This window comes from Thunnus thynnus, chromosome 4, assembly GCF_963924715.1.
Source record: "Thunnus thynnus chromosome 4, fThuThy2.1, whole genome shotgun sequence".
Classification (NCBI taxonomy): Eukaryota; Metazoa; Chordata; class Actinopteri; order Scombriformes; family Scombridae; genus Thunnus; species Thunnus thynnus.
The window spans coordinates 30,931,460-30,953,616 of record NC_089520.1 but is presented as its reverse complement, the minus strand read 5'-3'; the positions used below and the strand labels follow the sequence as shown (position 1 = coordinate 30,953,616).

Genomic DNA, 22,157 nt, shown 5'->3' with positions numbered 1-22,157 from the left:
AATCCCTTGAAAAGACCAAAACCAACAATATGCCTTGCAATACTTTATGACTTTCTTGCCCTCTCTGTGGCACTCGGCACCAAGCCCATTTGTTCTTACTGAAGACATTTAAAAGGAGTCAAAAATATAGAGTTTTATTTTTTTTTGAAAAAAAAAAAAAAAAAAAGCTCAGTGAATTTCTCCAGCATAGCACTATAGTTTTTAACAAACATTTTTCAGACAGAAGTAAATAGTGCATTTGTTGATTTGTTGGGGACTATTTTCAGTTGTAGACACATTTGGTGCTCAATAGTGGGCATTTACAGTTTATGTAGGATTGACTCAAAATAAATTACAGTGTGTGTTCATGTTAATGTAGGAATATATCAGCCAGTGTAAAAGTGTGGCTCATACAAAAGTTTTTGGACAATAATGGAGCTCTAGGACATAAAGGAATAAGATATATTAGGTTTTGGATACACAGACAGTACTTGTTCGCAGGATTAATTCATTATTGATTTTTGTAGAATTTTTGCAGGATGTTTTGACAATAAGAAACTCATAGAATATCACCAATCCTATCCTTTAATTGGGGCAAATCATTACTGGTATCTCAGTATTGGACTGTCAATCAAAGAACAAAATGCTTTACTGGCTTTACGGACTCATCAGTTTGCACTAATGCTCAGCAAGCATGGAAAAATCAATCACTGAACAAGACTCAGCAGACCAGAATGCATTGCAGACTAGCATTATGGAAAATTCAGGAAACCACTAACTGAAGAAGGCATGGATGATGAAGAGTGGAAACACCTTAAATTAAACATAAAAACTTCCTTATAAACCTTAGTGATTATTGTTGTATCATAAGCTGCAGTGAGTTCAGCTGGCTTTTCTAGACACTGTGATGCTCCCCTCCACCTTCATCTCACTCACTCTGACACGGCAAATATACGAACAGGAAACCTGACAGTTCTCCAGTTGACAAATAGTCCAGTGTAGTGCCAGAGCACACTCCAGGGCTCAGAGCTGTGCGTTATGAATACACCTGTCAATGTGTTTACTATGAATCTGCTGTAACACAGGATCAAGGGCACAGCAGTGATTGGAAAGAGGGAATAAAAAAGTACTCCGGCTGGTGTCTGCTATCATGTAATGTGACTTCAGGCAGATGTATGACTCTACCTTTGTTTAGGGGTCAGTACAGGGTAAAAGGGACATAAATAGAACTGAGAGGATGATTTGAAGATGTATTTTTTTTTGTTATGAATTCAGTGTCAACATAGAGGCAGATAACAGCACTGAATCTAGAAATTGTTTCAAATCAAATTGATTTTTATCTTTTCGGAGGTCATTTGTCCTTTTACAAGGTAGGCTAATGAGATCCTTTTAAAACCAACTGGCTAAACTGTAAATAAAAACTATATTTCTGATTTTTTTTTACTCATGGATGCATGTGTTTATTTTATTTTACTTTAATTTTAATAAAAGCTTCATATCCAGACTATAAATTGTAGTTATGAAAGGCCTTACCAAAAATGTTTGTGACTGTGTGCATGCAGGTACAGAATGTATGTCTACACTGTGTGCACATGTTCTGTATCTCTGGTAATGTTTCACTAATTCCATAGGATTTTATAAGCTGATACACACAGATACACATACACACACACACACACACACACACACAAAAACACTCACACTGATACAGGGTGGTTTTAGGAATATTTATTATGTTACATTTGGCTTGAAAGTCAAATGAACATCAATCTGTTAAAAAGCAGCAGCAATAACCTACTAAACATAATTGAAGAGAGTACCCTGGTCAGCAGTTGAATCTCCATTACCAGCTCTAAGCTCTGCATGTGCGTGATGTGAAGTGTGTGTGTGTGTGTGTGTGTGTGTGTGTGTGTGTGTGTGTGCGCGTGAATGCGAACGGTATGTGGTCTGTGTGGTCACTGCCGTCTCTGTGGGTGTCTGGCCTCAAGGAGAGCCAGGTGAGCCAGTGCTGCAGTACAATCCCCAGTCTATTTGATGAGAAGAACTCATGCAAAATTGATGTGAACCTCAAGGTCACGGAGAGTTCATTCAGAGCATGCTCAGATCAGCCTGCGCCTGCAGCACACCATAGCAAATGGGACTGTTCTCCTGGACTTACTGTAAGCTTCTCTCGTTCTGGTGTGGTGTTAGATTCAATGTGTCAGTTTGGGTTGTGCTGCCATTAAGACCTTTGATCTGCCTGCTGCACCTTACTGGTTTACTGATGCGGCTTGAGTTTGGGAAGGAATAGTAATGTAGACAGAGGATAAATATTGCTAGGATGGTTGGCCACAAGTTGCAGGAAACTAATTAGTGATTATTGTTATAGTTGCTTTAGTTGAATTTCCTTTATCAAAAAGAGTGATGCATCGCCCTTAAATACCTTAAACAAAAACTATGTCACTCTGTGTCTCAAATCTTCTACTCTTCACTTTAGTCCACTAGATAGTGTGTTAATCATTAGTGTTATCTGAATGTCTGGTGGAAACAATTATATCCTATATAATAGACTCCAATTATCACATTATGCAACATAAAAATTGGTGCACAATCCATGGTCACCAACCAAGATTTATCAATACCACTTTCCAATAAAGCTCCTCATAATAAAGGGTTTTAAGTTGTGAGTAGCCAGGTTGTGACTGCTGTTTGTCCTCCATCAGCATGACACTTGATTTGTCTCTTTAGTTCTTTAATTCATATGAAGACTCCTCTAAATCCATTATGAATGATTTAACATTAACTTATTAACGTTTATGACTGCAGACTCTGATTGCAGAGAGAATGCTTTATTAATGACTTATTAAGATTTCTGAGTAACTTCTGCTGTCAGCTTATCAGAAAGTGAGAAACTAATAACCCTTTATCAATGACTTATTAACATTTAAATCCACAGACTTGATTGTATTTTATATTTATACCCATTTATTAATTACTATTTATAATTACAGATGACTTATAAATGTGCAGTTGGCTTATTAGACTTATTATTTTACCTTTTATGAATGACTTATTAACATTTAGGACCGCTTACTTGCAGCCCACAAGTTGATGTTATTAATGTTTTATAACTGATCTATAAAGATAGTAGTAAATAATTTATTAACCCTTTATAAAGACTGCCAGATGAAAGCAATGACTTGAGAAGTGTCTCAAATAATTTTTTGATTTTGCCTTCTGACACACAAAATAGTTCTCTACATAGAATACTCTAGTGGGTAGTGAATAGTTAATAGTGAATGATTTCTAGTACGGCTATAATCACTTGGATTCATCATTGAGGCGTTGCAAACAGACTGAGATTGAGACAGATATTGATCCTTTCTTTCCAAATTGAATAACAATGCTGTGTATTATCACTGGTGGGAACATTGTACAACCAGTAGAAATGTCAAATTTCAACATATGCACAAAATTCAAACAGTGCACCAAACAGCAGTGAATGACCACTCCTCCAAGAAAAGGTTACATTTCACACCAGTAATGTTAGATTGTTTTCCTTTCTTGTCCCCTTGTTAATAAAGAGATTAAAGACCGCCTGTAAAGATGCTGCGAACAGTTTGTTTTGCTGATGTTTTTTTCACATATTGTGATGGTTCACATTTTTTTCCACTTACCTCACACTGCCACCCTGTGAGAAGTTGCCAAGTGCAGGTTTATTTTTGTGTTCACAAGCGGTCAGTAATGACAAAGACTGAAAAAGTACATTTTACAAGAATTAAAAAAAAACTAAACTAAAAGGCAAAATGAAACTAGCCCATTAGCTCCTGTTTATGCTTCCTTTTCTGTGTTCATGTGACAGAGGTAAACATGGGCTTTCTGATGACAGGTTCCCTGTGTCTTCTATATCAAAGTCACCATCTGCAGCAAGAGCAGGGAAGTGGTTTACTGATTGTGTCGACGGTGCAGAGACACCATCACACTCAGCCAGCTGTCTGCTCCAGGGGTGTGTGATCTGTCCATGCTACCCACCTTCCTCTCCCATTAAGTTCAATCATGCTGGGTGGCTGCAAGTATAACTAGCTTCCCATCCCTTTCCTTTTAACCTCCTCCCCTCTTGCACATATAATAATCCTCCCTTTGGGACAAACAGAGCAGGAAAAGGACAACTGAGAATTCAAATCAAGACATACAAGAAATACTTCATCTAAAAACACTGTAATAGTAAAATGTGTGTTTTATTTTAAATGCTTACACAGTATGCATGTTCATATACTGTATATTCTTAGAAACATGAGCTTTGTCATGACAAGTATAGAACATTTAAAAGTAATATCACTGTTGGAACAGTGACAAAATCAGTCAGATTAAGTGACTGGCACAGACTGTAAGATGAATAATGCAGGCTACAAGATGAAAGACAGCTTTGTCTTTTGTAGTCTGTCAGGCAGGAAACTAGGGAGAGCCATGACTTGCTTTAAGACTGTGCGAAGCATCATTCTAACTGCCTGTTAGTTTGCCTGGGAGGAAAAAAAAATATATTATTGATTTTCTTCTCCTCCTTATCATTGGAATTGTCATTTCACAGACCTCTCTCTGTGGCAGACTTACACACAGCATTCCAACAATGCTTTGTTTCTCAAACTCTAATAGAAAAAGTTAAAATAATCTTTCATTGTTGCTAATATTCTGAGATAAAGTCCTGTTACCCTCTCTGCTCCTATAGGTATCACATCTCCTTCAAATGTGTCACCGTCAGACTAGATTTCAGTGAATCACATCACATATAAAGTAGTTTCATTTTTCAGCATAAACATTATTCAGTCTTTTGTCTGTGTTGGTAGCTGTGATTAATAGTTGTCACTTCCTGAACTGAGCTTGCATGACAGAGTATCTTGTGACCTTTCTTTGAAGGAAATGGTCTGTAGACAATGCAATATGAAAGTGTCAGAAAGCAATAAGTCAACAGCACAAAAGCACAAACATAAACTAATTAGAAAGCACTCAGAGAGTGCATAACTCTGCCAAGGCTGTACAATCCTTTCCTTTTAACAATACAAGATATTTAGACATTTTTAATCTGCATTTGGATTCAAATCCACATCAAATTTCATCCGGAAGAGAAATGCAGTTGTGGGATTCATTTTTCATTCAAGTAGTGATTGATGAACACACAGAAAATAGACTTAGAGTCTACAGCCATGCTAGCAGCTCTGTGAGGCTGTACTGAGGCACAGTGATGCTTTGAGCTAAATGACAATGCTAACATGCTAATGTTTACCATGTTCACCATCTTAGTTTAGTGTCCTAACAGTTGCTAATTAGCACTTAACACAAAGTACAGCCGATGCTGATGGAAATTAGTTTTGGTCGCAAACTGAAGTTTTGGACAAATTTAAATGAAGTCCTGATGGTGCTACATAAAATGATCAAAGTTACAATTCATCCTGGCGGGGAGAAAAATGTCTGTCCTGGTAGTCCATACCATAGTTGTTAAGACTTTTTACTCAAAACCTCAAAATGTCCACCTTTTGGTCGCCCCAGAGGAAAAGTCAAGGGATCACCAAAGTCATAAGGATTTATCCTCTGGTGATCATGAATGTCTGCACAAAATGTAATCCATACAATACTCATTGAGATATTTCTGTATGGACCAAAGTGGTAGACAGACAGCCCATCCCCTGAGCCATGCTGTTAGCATAGTTAAAAATAAGCAAAATTTTTCAAAAAGCTCACTCTTACTGTGAAACATAATTTCCTTGATATCTACCTGGCCTAAATTTACCCTAACCTTAATTAAATCTATGAACATGTTATTCAGATATCCTCCTGAAATTTCCATCAAATGTCAATAAAATGTGTTAAAAATGTATTTAAAAAAACAGGTTTTTGAAATATCCTTCTTACTTACAAACAGGATCAAAAACATAACCTCTTTGGTGGTGGTAATTAAAACTGCAGTGAAATAAAATCCACTTCACTATGCAAGTAGGAAAATCAATGCTCACCACTGCAGATTTCCTCAGTTTTGGAATTTTGCCCAAATTAAAAAAACAAAATACTTAAATCAAGTCAAAGAGGTGAAAACTGGTAGCTATAGCAGTTCTCCATTTCATTTGTCCCCCTAACTTGCTGTAAGGGAAATACACAGCATTCACCTTTCTCTGTTAATATTACAGAACCCTACTCTTATTACTCACCTTTATCTTCTCTGCATGACGTGGGCGGCCTGATCGAATCGATCCCTGTGATAAATACTGTGAGCGTGCATCTCCAGGGGGCTCAGCTACTGATTGTGTTTGCGTTTTTCTAGATGGTCACTAAACGGAACACTCATTGATCTGGGGAATGACTACCGGCGTCACATGTCTGGGGGCAACCTGATCATTAGCAACCTGGACAAGGACCAAGACACCGGGATGTACCAGTGCACGGCCTTCACCAAGTGGGGGTCTATCCTCAGCCGCAGAGCCAGCCTCCAATTTGCATGTAAGTGATCCTACAATTGCTAACATGTTTCTGGCACAACTCTGACACAGTTATGACATTCTGGCATCTCTTTGTATTTGCTCTGTATTGGTCTGACATGCATGTAATATGGTTGTGGCCCAGGCTTTCTTTCTTTCTTTTTTTTTTTCATTTACTATTCCGATTTCTCATTTAGATTGCCTGGGAATAGATTTTCGAGAGGGGAAATGGTAATCGAATGAAATGTCAGTTGCAACAAACACAGTGGGTGAGGCAGCTTCTGACTGCCTCTGAACTCCATTGATTCTCATTAGTGGTTCCAGCTCTGACAGCATCTATGCTCAGTCCAAATTGACTCATATTTTGCCAAGTGATATGCCAGCTCCTGTGATCCTGACTTTAAAGGAGACTAACACAAATAATGCTTAAGAAGTGTTTGTATCTTTATAATCATCATCCACTTTTTATTTATAATATATACAGCAGATTGTGAGTGGATCAGACAGTGACAGGCTACTGCTCTGCCAGCCTACCGCTTAAAAGACAAAAGGTGGGTTGGAAAATGCTGTGGAGTGGGGTCCTAACTTTCAGACAGGAACTCTAGAGGCACCTCTCCTCTCTTGATCAAGCTTGCTGACTATTGATCATGTCCCAAGGATAGAGAGCCTTTCACTTCCTCTCAGGAGATGGACTGCCATTATCCCTATAGCCGGTAATGAATCTCACTTGTGGGGACCGGGTGAAGAGCAGAGCTGCTTGACATTTATTGTCTTGCCTAATGCACAATGAGGGAGGTCACGGAGATCAGTGTGGCTGATACTCTGTTTTTCCTTGTAATGAGGCCGCTGCCCTAAGATAGAAATGCCACGCTTTCTTTCGGGCTTTGTTTGCTTTCAAAATTCAGCTGCACCAACTATAAGCAAATGTCCGCCCATAGGTCATATCAGTAATAAAAACAACTGAATAAAATGTAGACTTACACAAACTTGCAAACATCAGCATTGATATACATATTAAAATTGATCTGTTTCACACTGCCTTAAAGGTGCAGTGTGTAGAATTTAGTGGCATCAAGAAGAACAGACTTGGAAGAAATGGAATACAATATTCATAAGTATGTTTTAATTAGTGAATAATCACCTGAAAATAAAAATCATTGTGTTTTTGTTACCTGAGAATGAGCCCTTTATATCTACATAGGGAGCGGGTCCCCTTCCATGGAGGCTGCCATATTGCACCACCATGTTTCTACAGTAGTCCAGAATGGACAAACCAAATATTGGCTCTAGAGAGGGCCTTTTGTGTTTTTTACGAGTTTCACTGCCACCGTAGGTTGTCCTACACGCTTGGAAGAGGAGGGGGAGGGGAGGGGTATTCAGTTGGTTGCAATCTGCAACCTAATTGCTAGATGCCACTAAATCCTACACACTGTTCCTTTAAAGGGAAATTCTGGTTTCATACAACCTGGTTCTTATTTTGACAGTTTTGACCATAATCCTTAGTTATGATAACATTGTAATCACCATATTAAACTGTGAGATCTGGGAACATGGTGACACTGACACTGACAGTGCAAGAAACTTGACCACTGAAATGATCACACAAGCACTCATTTAGACCGTCAGTAAAATGATTACCCAAACTGTCTGCTTTAATCATACATCACAGTTCAGCTTGGGTTTATTATTAGAACTGAATACCGGACTCCAAGATGGCATCCATTCATTAGAATTAACTACTCGGCCAACACATGAGTCAAAAATGTTTTCTACCTTCTTGGTTTGATTCTGCATTGTGCGGCCCACTGCACATGTGCATTAATGTTTCTCTCCCCAGCCCCATCCACTCTGCCCATTGACTTTGCATTGGAATAATGTTTCGCATATAAAAATAGCTTTTCCTGGCAATTAGTTTTTATAGTTTTGCAAATATGAAACGCTCATGGTTTAATATTTTAAAATACCAATATTAACAACTGACCTTGTTTGCAGATAAAGATGTCTTGTCAACAGTTTTACAGACATCTTTTTTACAATGGCAGTTTATGGGGAAAATGCTTTTTGGGCCACAGTATTGTGGTTGGTCACTGGACCAAATTAGCAACAAGGCTAAGTATCAATGCCACATCCAACTCTGTTTGTACATCCATGCAGTTTACTGACTGACTTCCTGCTTCAACTTTGATCTTGCATAATTACTATAGTTTTGTGAAATATAGAAACTTAGAATAAAGAATAGTTGCCAAAGTTACAGTACCAAAATAAGACCCAATAATTTTTATTTAAACTAGCAGATATACATGGACAGCTGCATTTTGTTGTCTCTGGAGCAGGTAAAAGTAGATTTCCTCAGGAACTCTTCTGGACACAATAAATAACAGAGAATGTCTATAGAGTGGCGCCACTGCCCAGACCAATCATCTTCGAGCTGTAATGGTTGCTCTCTGTAATCTCTAGGCCAACCATTCTTATACGGCAGAGACTGATTCTGCTTACAAAGGAATCACTGCAGCTACAGTGAGTTTGGCCTCTAGCTCTCAGAGTTACAGTGTGTGGTCAGTTCACTCCAGTGAAGCCCATTATTCTTCTACTCAGAGGCCAGGGAAAGTATATCCCCTCCAGCACGGAGTCCAGCTACATCTCTGCCCTCCTCTGTGCCATTTTGCGGGATCCGGGTGAAGGAGTCATCCTTTCCTCGTCCCCTAAGTAATTATTAGTAGCTCTCTGATTCACCTCCCACTGCTTCAAAAGCATTGCTGTTATAATTATCAACTGCTGTTATGCTCGGCTTTTTCAATCTGTCAGGTTTGTGAATCTCGCTCCAGCACTGCTTCTCAGAATCATAAATGTCTATAGGAGATGGACCCTGTATTTACTAAGTCAGCCTGGTGAGATCAGAGGGACATCGCCTCTGTCTGTATTTCAAGTCAGCCATCCCCTCCTGTGGCCTCCTCGGTGTCCTGCCATGACTTGGCTCTGTTTGATTCCACTGCGGTCATCAGAGAGCTGCTCATTAATCTTACCAACACTCTGTCCCACTTCTCTCCATAATCTTCCCTCTCCTAATTTCCCTTATCGGTCACACTGACTTTCTTTTGTTTGTGTTTGGAAGGCTTACTCTAGGCTGTTAGCCAGAGGGTGCAGACAGAGTACAGAGCGGACTGCGGCAGCTTTCCTCCATCAGTCATGAAGCCAGGGGTGGTTTATCATCCCAGGTTTAGGTTTTGTCTGCCAGCAACTGCTCATTCATTTGCAGGGGATAGATTGTGCTGAGAGTATTGATGGGGAAGCTAATGCTTTTAAGTGCAAGATTACACCACATTTAATAATGATGTTACTTATTGCTGCTGGCACTGCAAACTGTCATTTGTCATGCACGTTCCCCAGTGTTTGTTCAGTCCACGCACAGCGTTTCCTCTCCCCCTACTCATTTTATCCCATTTCAGCCTAATCTCTTCCTCGTGCGAAAGCGTAGTGTTGCAGGGTAAACGTCACCAAGTCAGATCATCTACAGTATTTCATCAGCACCCTAGATGCCTTTGAAAGCTTCACGGGCTGTCAGGAGGTGTCCCAGGGCAATCAATGATGCCCTATTAAAGTCCCAGCGCTCAAAATGTAACATCAAAAACATGCCTCAGTGAATCAGTGAAGGGAGGGGAGGGAAAACTTATGTCCCTAGTTTCAGAACTATCCTTTTCAAAGAAACCCTTGAGAATATACACTATACAAAAACAAACTTTCAGCTGTCAGATATTCACCCCTATATTATTAATGATTTAACCTCTTTGAGCTGCAGTCTTATTCTATTTCGACCTTATCTGATTCATCAGATCTCGATACCTTCAAAACCCAAACGGTGAGAAGTGCTGTCAACGTCCGTGAGGGCCAAGGCGTGGTTCTGTTGTGTGGACCACCTGCACATTCCGGAGGTATGTTTACCACATGCCACTTTTGTGCCTGTCATCTACTATTCATGCATGACTCGTAAGAACTAATTTCACTTGTTTCACATTGCATCTTTTAATGGAGAAATACTTCCTTACTCCAAACTATATTTACATATAATCTTAATAATCATCCACGCATGTTGTTCATATGTAATATTGCTAAACCAATCTCTACTGGGATTTTTTGTTTGTGTTGTTTCTATATTCAAACTACGTTTCTAATTAAAGCAATGTGTTTCTTAAATAAGTCTTAAAGGAATAGTTCAACATTTTGGGATATAAATTTATTCACTTTCTTGTGGAGAGTTAGATGAGAAGAAGCTTAGCATAAAGACTGGAAACAGGGGGAAACGGCTAGCCTTTGTCCAAAGGTAACAAAATCTGGCCACTAGCACCTCTAATGCTCAACACAATTAACACGTTATATCGCATTTGTGTATGTTCATACAAAAACTGAAGACTAAAAAACAAGTATGGGTCATGTGCTGGACTATTTCTTGACCTGTACATAGTGACTTCCAGGGGCCCGTTGCACCAGTTAGACGTACACTGCTAAGTCGTAAGTCATAAGATGTAAAATGCATCTATGTGGAATTAATACTTGTTGCACCATCTAGGCATAGTGTTACATCTGAGACTAAATCTTATGCCTAGTCAACGGTAGGTGTAAAATGAAGACTCTTGACTCGTCTGCAATATACTCCAGCTTTCATGGTTGTTTCACCTGTTTCGGCAGAGGAGCGTCACCGGGTGTGAAGGAGCAGCATGAACCAGCAGTAAAACTCAAGATTTTATTCAAATCAACTCAGTTTAGTGAATTTAACCTACGCCAAACAGAGTAGTGGTTTAAAAAGCCTCATGCAAATGTCCTAATTCATGTTTTCTTTGGTGTTTGCTTTGCCACTAAACAAGAATATATTAAACTAGCAGAAATTTGAATACAGTCTGTCTATCTATCTGTCAAAATATGCTGAGTTTAGAGGACTTAAGCTATCCAATTTACTATTTATTTGTTAAGTTTAAATCAACTGATGCTGTAGGGCAAGATTTTAGGAGGGGGTCCCCCACCCGTTGGGGGGGAAATGCACCTCCACACATCCAAATCGAATGCTTTGATTGTTCAAGCTAAGATTGTATTCTTTAAACAAGAGGCTACAAATAGGAGATAAAGATGCAGACTTCTCAGTCCTGCCTTTCTGAATATCTGCAGAAAGCTTAGGACATGGACAATGGCTGCTGCCTAGCTTGTCTCCCTCTGGATACAGTAGCTTGCACATTGGAACAACCAATTTCCTTTAGAAGAGAACAGTTTGTAGAGCAGTGCATTGTACAGCTGGTCTATGGGATAATGGGTCGGAATACTCTGTGTGAAATACATTTTGACAGCTTTCCTCTCTGACATAGGCTTACACGCGGTTGGCTGCTGTAACCATAATGCTATTGTGTTTTCTCACATTTTCAGAAGTGAATGAAAGTAAAGTAGTGCAAGCCTTCTGTCCCTTTCTTCCTTTTTCGCCCTGATGCTCCCTCTCTGGTTTTCTCTCTCTTTCTATTCCTTTCCACTCTTTCTTTCTCTTTCTCTCTTGCATTTTGAAATAATTGATGTGCTAAACAACCTTGAACTCCACTGAACTTCATCCAACACCTATGAGGCATCCCTTCTGGTTTTTACTGCGCTTCACTGGCTTTGGCTTCTGCAAAAGCCTTCTCCTCCACTACCACGTTAGTTATCACATCATACAGATGACGGGCGAACATACTGTCACATCTGTGCTCAAAAATAGACATTTGTTTACTCTGAAGGATTTTTTGATCACACAAGTCTTTTTTCTATTGCATGTTTTTCTACTCTTCACTTGACTTACAATTGCTTGGCAAAATTCTATCACTGCTCATTACAGCCACATAGTTCAGATGGAGGTTATGCTGACTCTGAACTATGTGGCTCCTGCTTGCCTAATCAGAAGGAGCTTTGTATCTGCATCGCTGCACCCAGCTCAGATGCGTGATCCCATCCAAAGCCACGAGGCTCGCTCCCTCAGGGGGGCATCGGATATGATTGACAGTCACTGCATACACCTTTTGACTTGGAGCCCCCCACCTCCAAAGTGGTAGATTACACAGAGCATCTCACTCCTGCAAATCTGTGCAGTGTGCGCTTCTCAAAATGACACAGTAATTCATCATGGCAGGTCTCTCCTTTTCCTATGGTAGACCTGCTGCTTGTGAGGGGGCATGACAACATATTCCTACTTCTGTAGATCAGTCTGTCCATCCATCCATCCATGTCTCCCACAAACAAAGTCACTCAGGGACCTCGTGAATGGAGGCCATGTGTCAGGGGAGGGCCACTGACGCGCTGTAATCCATTTTGTTTCGCTCCCTTTCCTCAGGTCTCCCATTTCTTCTGCACTGATAGTTATTACATTTACCACGTCTTGGTATCTCATCCCAAGGAAACTAAGATAAGGGGAGGACAGTTGTGTTATATGCTTACATTTTAAGTTCTAATAAATCTAATAAGTATGGAATCAGTCGTGCGGAGAACAAGTAATGAGAGTGGACCAATGCAAAGTTTAATGGTTTCCTTTATGTTCCAGGGCTGACTTTTGCATGGATCTTCAATGAATATCCATACTTTGTCCAACAAGACAGTCGTCGGTTCATCTCTCAAGAGACCGGGAGTCTGTATATCGCCAAAGTGGAACCCTCAGATGTGGGCAACTATACCTGTGTGGTTAACAATACCATCACAAGGGAGAAGGTGCTCAGCTCTCCTACACCACTGGTCCTCAGAAATGACGGTAAATGCCTTACACTACAGGGCTCCTTTACTTTCAGTGTTGCCAACTTATCGACTTTGTCGCTAGATGTAGTGACTTTTCAGACCCCTTTAGCAACTTTTTTTTTTTTAAAGCGGCTAGCGGCATATCTAGCACCTTTTTGGACGGACCTTAACTCCTCTCCTTGAAGGGAGTCACCAGTATTTCTCAGTGAATGAGCGCTAATGTGGCTCTCTGGATTGACTGTTCAATGAGTGGGACAGAGCAGCAGCACATTCAGTGGATCACTCATCAGCCAGATAGAGTTGTCAATGAGCTGTGAATGTGTGAGTCTAATGACCAATCATTGATCCTTGTTTTTATTCTAAATGATTTAACTTAACTAAGTTTGATTTTGTTTTGTCTAAATAGAGAGTTAACAATAGTGAATTTAATCTAGTGCATGATCATCTCTCTATTCATGATACTTCAGTTAGAGTTGATACAACGGCCTGCATAAATATAATTATTAGAGGGAGATTAAGATGCACATTGGGGAGCTGCTTGAAAAGAAAAATAGCTAATGAAATAGCTACTTGCAGTCAGTTTAGTTTAATTAAATTTAATTTTCTTTAAATGTTTTAAAATCTTGTATGTATGTAATTACGTCTTGATGTCATATGCAAATTAGCATGTGACATCATCTAGCGACATCTAGCCATTTCCTGCAGGCTTTAGCTACTTCCATTGAAAATAGTTGGCAACACTGTTTACTTTGTAGCCCACTGGTTCATCCCACTGTGAACTGAAATGTTCATTGAACAACATGTTTTTATGGGTTAGATTCATGTGTAACATGGATTCAAAAGTAATCCAAGTAATTTAACTTTTACGTCATCCATCACTCTTCATGTAAAAAAAATCTATAAAAGGAATTTAAAAATTCTATCACAGTGCATAGCCATCTGTAGTTGTGAGGCGTTGTTGTCCAGTAAGCACTGATTTGGTGACTGGGAGGTCAAAACTGGGCTAAGTTAAAAGTTTGGACACACTTTCCCATTCACTTGAATGAGGGAGTTTTTACTGCTCATTGATTCCATAAAACAGCTGGTCACTATAGTTTTATAGCAAACATTACTCAGACAAGAGAAAGAGTGCATTTGTTGGGGACTATTTTCAGCTGTGGGTTAACACACAACTAGTGTGCAAATGAGTATTTATGGCAGCAGGACAGAGTATGTGGGACTGAATTAAAATAAAATGCAGTGTCCATGTTCGCAGTAATGAAGGCACATGTCACCCAAGGCTCTCTAATGTTTTTTTTTGGATTATTCAGGTTTTTTAATGGAACTGTATTGACCAGAGGAATAAGATGTATCAGGCTTTGGCTACACAGAATACTTGATAGTAGGATCAATTAATGGTTGGTTTTTGTCAGTTCATGGTATATACAGTATGTGAGGAAAATATAGACAATCATCAGACTTTTATCCTTTTAACTTCCTTTTCAGGGGAGTGCATTTAACTTTTAACCTCCTAACGAGTTATCAAGAAAGTTCTTACCTGCATATTGCAAGAATTAGCAATAGTATAAATGAACAGCCTAGTATATATAACTGTAAATAGCATAAACTACATTTTGCATTTAATTACTCTTTAAATGCTGTTGAAATAATGGTTACATATTACCTTGATAAAATATTTGCCCAGTTTTAGCCTAGATGTCTAGATGTTTTTTGACCCGCACTTTACCAATTCAGTGTTTTTATGTTCCTCTTCTCAGTCAAACAGTGTGGTCAGCACTGTGATATGTTTTTACTTGAGTCTTCGGTTTGCACTTCTATATTTCACCATTGCACCAATCAAACCAATGATTGGAAGCATAAAACCCTAAAATATCAAAGCTTTCATGAGCTGAGTTATAGGTTGAATTACTGTCATGCTGTATCAATCAGAGACAGAATGGACCTTTCTATTTGTGAAAATGCCATCAATCATTATTAACCAAACATTGAGATGATCAAAGTGTTGTGTTGAAGATGCATTTCCATATTCTTCATGTTTTCCACTCTCTATGTAAGATGCTCACAGCTTCTCAAAGTCTCTAACCTTTAATCTAAAACATCGTGCAGGACTGAATCAGCTCTTACTGCCAGACTGTGGGGTTGGTAATGGTAAAGGGTACATTAATGTCTCTGCGAAGAAGTCTTTGACCTGTTCTAGTGATGTGAATATAAATAAAGTCATAAATGAAGTCACATTACCACAGGTGATGAATCTCTACTAAGCAAGTCTTTTCCCTGATGTGTTCCTTGAATCTTTTATAAGCCATCTCTGATTTTTTTTCCCTCTTTAGCAGCCCTACACCCAGGCCACACCACCTACCTGAGCAGCATGTGTACGCCACAGAACCTCTTGATTTTCATTTTGGTGCCCTTGTTAACAGGTTAGAGCAGCCACACAGCCCATGTGAGCAGTGTGGCTCAGTGGTGCGTCATCTAGAGTTTCGGCGTCGAGCCTATTTTCTCTGCGTGAGGCGCGTGGTTCTCAGCAAAAATAGACAGTGAAAATGATCAGTTGATAGTCATATTGACATCATACCAGCAACATTACATAACTGACACATTTCACAATAGTTCCAATTTCTATATCTGTAGAATATGTCACAGACATGAAAAAATATATCATTTTTTATTTTTATTAATTAACCAGGTTACTACTATTTAGGAAATGCAAATAGTCAGGTAGCCTAATCAAAACTATTTAAAATAAAGTAACATTATATATAAAAAAGTAGAAAATAAATAGATAATAACAAGTTGTGGTAAGATTATTTACTTCATGATCAACATGCTGTTTCACAGAATATTTTTCAATTAAACAAATAACAGAGGAGCCTACTTACCCATTTGTGAGGGTAAAAAATCTTGAACTTGAAGCAAGATATAGTGTCAAGACAAATGCACAGCACTTATGATTCAGCAGAGTATGAACCCAGAAGATTTGCTTATAAAGTTTTAGATTTGGTTTGGCAGCTGTAATGTAAATTAAGGTCCCACTGCTAATGTAAATTAGATAGTTCTCGATAAGCCCACCTCTGAAAATCTGTAGAACAGTAACCCAAAACCTCCCTTGGAAATGGACTTCTGTATATTTTTATTTATTTATTAATTATTATTATTATTATTATTATTATTATTTACAATTGAGCACATGCTTCTTAACCTTTTTCAGTCTAAACTAAATATAAATTAAATTTATAATTAAATTAAATGAAACATTCTGTTATTGATGGCCATTGTCAAAGGCAAACTCAATGTAGAGAGATGTCTGTGAAGATTCTCAGTCATCCAGGTTGTGGTTATCCAAGGAGGGTTGAATCAAGTACAACTGGACTTGGTTGTAGATACTTGAAGACGTTTCGCCCCTTATCCCCCAGCTACAATGTTTTCCTTTCATCCCTTCCTAGGAGATTTAACAACCATTCACATTTGGCTTGATGGGACAACTCCAACAACTGTCGTTTACACTTGGCCTCAGGTGACCCCAATGACTCTTAACGACTGTCATTACAACAGCCACGAGCACTAACGAACCAAGCTGTATCAATAACCTTGATAATGACCCCACAGAGGTTAAATACCTGTTAGTTAGAACCCAAGAAGCCCCTTGTATGAGAGGTGAAATGTCTTCAAGTATCTACAGCCAAGTCCAGTTGTCTTCAATTCAACCCTCCTTGGATATCAATGTAGAAATAAGAGGGCTGGCAGTAGCAGCGCTGCAGCAGCAATACTGTCTTAGTGGACACCAAACACATGTGAGCTGCAGCAGTTCAGTGAGGTAGCCATCACGCACAGGTAAAGGTAGGCGGTGTGGCCCGGGCTCTTCATTGGTCACTCTTTCTCTGTACGTACAACATCCCTGGGGTAAGGGATGTCATGGGATGTGGCTCTGTGCAAGGCCAGCTTAGTAGCACCTTTTCCATCAAATGGGGGCATTTAGACTACCTCTAAATGTTTGATATGACATCATCAGACAGGGTGAAGGTAGGGCTGGTATTATAGATTTTTCACATTGTCAACAAATTCCATGACAGTTCCCACACATGACCAGAACCACCAATGTGTAAATACATTTATCAATACTGTCAAACTTCCCTTCCCTCTCTGTGGCTCTCAGTGCCACAAGTACAGTACCAGTTAAAAGTTTGGACACACCTTTCCATTCACTTGAATGAGAAAGTTTTTACTGCACAATGATTCTGTAAAACAGCTGGTCACTGTAGTTTTATAGTAAACATTACTCAGTCAGGAGAAAGGAGTGCATTTGTTGGGGTACCACGACTTTTGTATTTGCTGTCACACTGTGTTACTGTTCTCTTTTTGATGCAATGTGTGAGCCATGTGTGCAGTTAATCATTGGTGTAAAAAGCTTGTCATCTTTTGTCTCCCTTTTGTAGGAGTAATGGGTGAATATGAACCCAAAATAGAAGTTCATTTCCCTGATTCAGTTCCAGCTGCGAAGGAATCAGTGGTGAAACTGGAATGCTTCGCTCTGGGAAAGTAAGTCAGCCTCATTGTGTATGTGATAAGAGCTGTGGGCTCATTCATGCATGAATTTGTTACTCAAGATGATTTAAGGATGCACAAGCGTAACATTACTCATTCTCACATTCATCAATCCATAGGAGAGCAAGGGCCGCAATACGAAAAGACAAGGGAGCGGAATTCAAAGCTTCTGAAATCTGAGCAATCCCAGTTTTGATTTGTAGGGAACAATAAATTACGATGCTCTTGCTCCATCTCCTTTTCTTTTGTGCTTAATCACACTTTGATCACTGCGACTGACAGCTGCCATCATGGGAACTTTTGGTCCCTCTCTTGCAGCCCTGTACCAGAAATAAGCTGGAGGAGAACCAGTGGAGTCCCTTTCCCCAGCAAAGTCAAAATGAAGAATTCAAACGCCGTCCTTGAAATCCCCAATTTCCAGCAGGAAGACGCGGGGACGTACGAATGTGTGGCAGAGAATAGGCGAGGCAAAAATGCTGCGCGGGGTCGTATTTCATTCCACGGTTAGTGAACCATTGCAAATTGAATGACAATAGATCCAGAGAGACACAGCAATGAATGTGTGTCTGTAACAGATATACACATTTGTACAGGAAACATGCATGTGACCAGCAGCTTGAATCTCATTTGGTTGACAGAAAACCTATTTGTTCGTAACATGTGGGGCATAATGTCACTATGAAATTACAGGATAGGCTGTGGATCCTGCCTGTAAAAGTGAATAATATTTTAAAGGCCACAAAAAATTAATTCCCAGTCAATCTTCAAGCTGGCATTGTGTTAAGAACATTGTTCATACTTGTGTTTACCAACCTGTATTTCTCATTATGATGATAATCCACTTGTTGAGTTTAAACTTTGATGATTTAATGCAAGGCTGCTTTTAGAGCTTGTGATTCCTGATACCATTATTTACTAATCCAGAGCTTCTATAATTAAAAACACATGTTTGAAAAAAATAATCCTCTCATTTATTCCAAGCTAAACCTCACTGGCTCCAGACAATGGCGGACACAGCTCTGTCCATCGAGGAAAACCTCTTCTGGGAGTGTAAGGCCAACGGAAAGCCTAAACCGTCCTACAGCTGGTTGAAGAATGGGGAGCAAGTTATGGCCGAGGTATGGAGATCTGCTGGATTTCTCCTACTATCGCAGACAGGAGACAAATTAAAGGATAAACCTGAATAAATTAGCGCAGACACTTAACGAATGCAAATGCTTCCGTAAGTATTCACTAAATGAGGGGATATCTTTTAGATGAATGGTGTTCATCCTTCCAGTAGTTTTACAGACTTGTTGAATCTGTGCAAAGGAGCACTGAAGCAGTTCAGAAGGCTTGTAATGACCCAGCACCTCACTAAGACACTTAATGTTGGTTTTTCCTTTAATTTTTTGATGCTGCCTGAGGTAGAAAGCTTGAAACATGCTGCAATCCAGAGTTACCGCTAAGCCTTTTATTATACCTTCTGTCTCTTGGTTCCTGTTTTAGTCCACAATTTTTTCACTTCCCTGCACTGAACAGCTCTGTTCATTTTTTCTATGTAGTTTAATTTGTCATCCATCTGTACATGTGGCTCATCTTCTGTAGTATTCGACTTGTCTCTCTTTTTACACACTTGGTGGGAAAGGCTTAAATTGCCAGTGTCATGTCTTTTTGACAGCTTTGGTATTGTCTGTGCTGTTTTTATGAGCTAACACAACTACTGCCTCAAATAAGGAAAACCGAATCAAATGAAGAGAAAGAACAGAAGTAGTTGCAAGGATTATTTTGACATTTTGGGAATACACATATTCACTTTCAACTGAAGCATAATGCATTCACTTGAAAATGCCCCGTTTTTCTGAATTAACAAGATAACTATGTCAGAATTCTGAGAAAAGTTTTCATGAAAAAAAAAAAATTCTGCTCTGTTTTTCTGAATTAATGACATACCTCCTAATCCCAAGAGAAGCTCCCATTCCTACTTGAGAGCTTGATTTCATAGAAGCAAACATGCCTGTTTAGTGTAATTCGGTTTTATTTTGGTTTTGGTTTGAAACATTGGGAGATAGTCGTGTCTTTAAGTAATATAGATGGTATTGTTATTAGTTTGACAATTTTGTGCAGGCACTGCAGGACAGGCAAAAATGTTTCATCAAAGCCCAAAAATAGATGAAACAAACACATCAGACTGCCTACAGAGCTGAGAGGTTATTTTAGTTTTCAATTTCCTCAAACCAGTGCAGTGGGATGACTCAACATTAATACTGTTAGAGAGGACATCTGGACCAGCAATCATTAAGATTCATCAAAATGAAACTTATAACCGGTCAAACCTGAGAAAAAAGTGCAATGAACACGATGGAAAACATGTGTATGTATTTTTCAGGACCTTCGCTTCGCCCAGAAGCCATCCTTACTGTAATTACACTACTTTAGGTGCAACGAAATTCAGACGGCAGTGTTACCGCAGTCAGGATTTCAGGTATCTTGTTAATTCAGAATAACAAATAATAATAAGGGGAAAACAGCTAGTTTGGCTCAGTCAGAAGATAACAAAATTCACTTACCAGCACCTGTAAAACTCACTAATTAACATGTTATATCCTGTTTGTTTAATCCATACAAAAACCAAAGTGTAAAAATGGCAATTTGCCATTCTATGAGGGGTCGTGTCATCAATTCTTGGCTGGGAGCAGTAATTTCTTGCAGTGTCTGCTGGTTGCCTGGTAACTAAGCCAGGCTAGCTGCTTCCCCTGTCTCCATGTCTTTGTGCTGAGGTAAGCTAACCGTCACCTGGCTGTAGCATTATATTCAACGGACAAATTTGAGCAGTATCTCTTTGAATAAGTGTATTTCCCAAAATGTCAAGCTATTGCTTTTAAAAAAGTAAAATAAAAAGCTTATGCACATTCTGTAAGGAAGCTGACTTTTGATGGTTACGTTTCCCACAATGCACCCAATAGCTTATTTTCATTAACCTGGCAAATGCCTACATCTTTCAAACCCCACACTTCCAATTTATAGGCTTTTTTGCCAAGCCCAAGATGACATTATCCTTGCTTATTAAACTTGACAAAACAGAAGACATTATACAGACTGTTTTCACTCCTCATGACAACTAGACAGACCTTTAGTCAGTGGAGAGCCCCTTTAAATCATATGAGAAGCAAAAAAGTGCATAAATACAACTATCTGTTGAAACTTGCAAAATCCATGCATCTTGTTCTTTCTAAAAGTTAGCAATGTTTATGTGGTAAGGTGACTTTGCCTCACTAATGTGTTCTATTTACTAAGCTCCGCCTCTCATCTGCATCTATAATTAAGAGTGCATGGTAAGATACCACGCTCCCTGCAGCATAGAGGATCTCTGAGCAGCTAATCTGGTTAAAAATCTGTCTCATCCGAGTCATCTGAGCTGTCACCACAGTTTTTCCAACTGAACAACCACAGAAAATAAATGACTTTTTAATATGCTACGAGTGCTATTGTCAACATTGCTTCTTTCTGCCTACGTAGGAAGCAGGTTAGCAGTTTTTGCCAATGCCTCCTCATCTTTTCCTCCATTGCAATCTGAATATACCACAAGGCTCTTTAGGCTTTTTTCTCTTTCTCCTCTCCTGCTATCCTCCTCCCCTCATGGTGCATCAGTGATTGCTGCTGTGCCTTTGGACATAATAGACTGGCATTGCAATGGATATGCAGAACTGTTTCTCTTTCCTCTGCAGGGCCGGATACAAATCGAAAACGGGGCCCTTTCAATAGCTGCGTTAAACCTGTCAGATTCTGGGATGTATCAGTGTGTGGCTGAAAACAAACATGGCATTATTTATTCCAGTGCCCAGCTAATGGTATTAGGTAAGACTGCCTCCTTCCCTTTGCTTTTATCTGCTTATCTGTCTGTGCGTTTGATCATCTCCTAAGATAAAAACCAGCAGCCTGCTATAGTTCTCCTCAGCAATCAGTCTGCAGACTCATTTGATGTCACTACAGGCTCTGCCAGCAAAAATATGAATCTGATGGAGTGTCTCATTTTACTTTCAGTCGTTTCATCATATTGATTTGAATACTACAAACACATTGCTTTGTGGCATTGTGCATGCTTTCTCATGTAGATGGGGTATTGATTTATTTGCAAAGCTTTGATGACTTCCATCTGACTGGCTCAATGAGAAATTCAATTCTGTCTTGATATACGTGATGACACTTGGGGGTCCAAACCATGGCTGACAAAATGTGATGATGAGTGTAGACAATGGCTGGAACATCTGCAGGTTGGATGCTTAGTGAAGGTGGATTGTGTGTGTGTGTGTGTAGTTGAAGGGTGGGGTTGCAGTAGGTCCGTAGCCATGAGCCCAATAGGCATTTCTGCTGAGTTCATGAGATTTTGAGTTGCTCGCATTGAAAGCTCTAGGAGAGTTGATCTTAATACAATAGGCCTGACCTGCAAAGGTTCAGGTTGCCTATATTTTCTAA

The 22,157-nt window shown here is 39.4% G+C and overlaps 1 protein-coding gene across 1 annotated transcript in view; it reads left to right on the top strand.

Annotated features, from left to right (window-relative positions):
* The window catches only part of cntn3b (contactin 3b), a 55,215-nt gene that overhangs the window by 12,614 nt on the left and 20,444 nt on the right, over positions 1-22,157 (top strand). Inside the window, exons 4-10 of the mRNA XM_067588310.1 lie at positions 6,272-6,447; positions 10,256-10,354; positions 12,973-13,176; positions 17,594-17,696; positions 18,021-18,205; positions 18,684-18,820; positions 21,410-21,539. Coding sequence (XP_067444411.1) covers positions 6,272-6,447; positions 10,256-10,354; positions 12,973-13,176; positions 17,594-17,696; positions 18,021-18,205; positions 18,684-18,820; positions 21,410-21,539 — 1,034 coding nt within the window. The remainder of the gene's footprint in view (positions 1-6,271; positions 6,448-10,255; positions 10,355-12,972; positions 13,177-17,593; positions 17,697-18,020; positions 18,206-18,683; positions 18,821-21,409; positions 21,540-22,157) is intronic.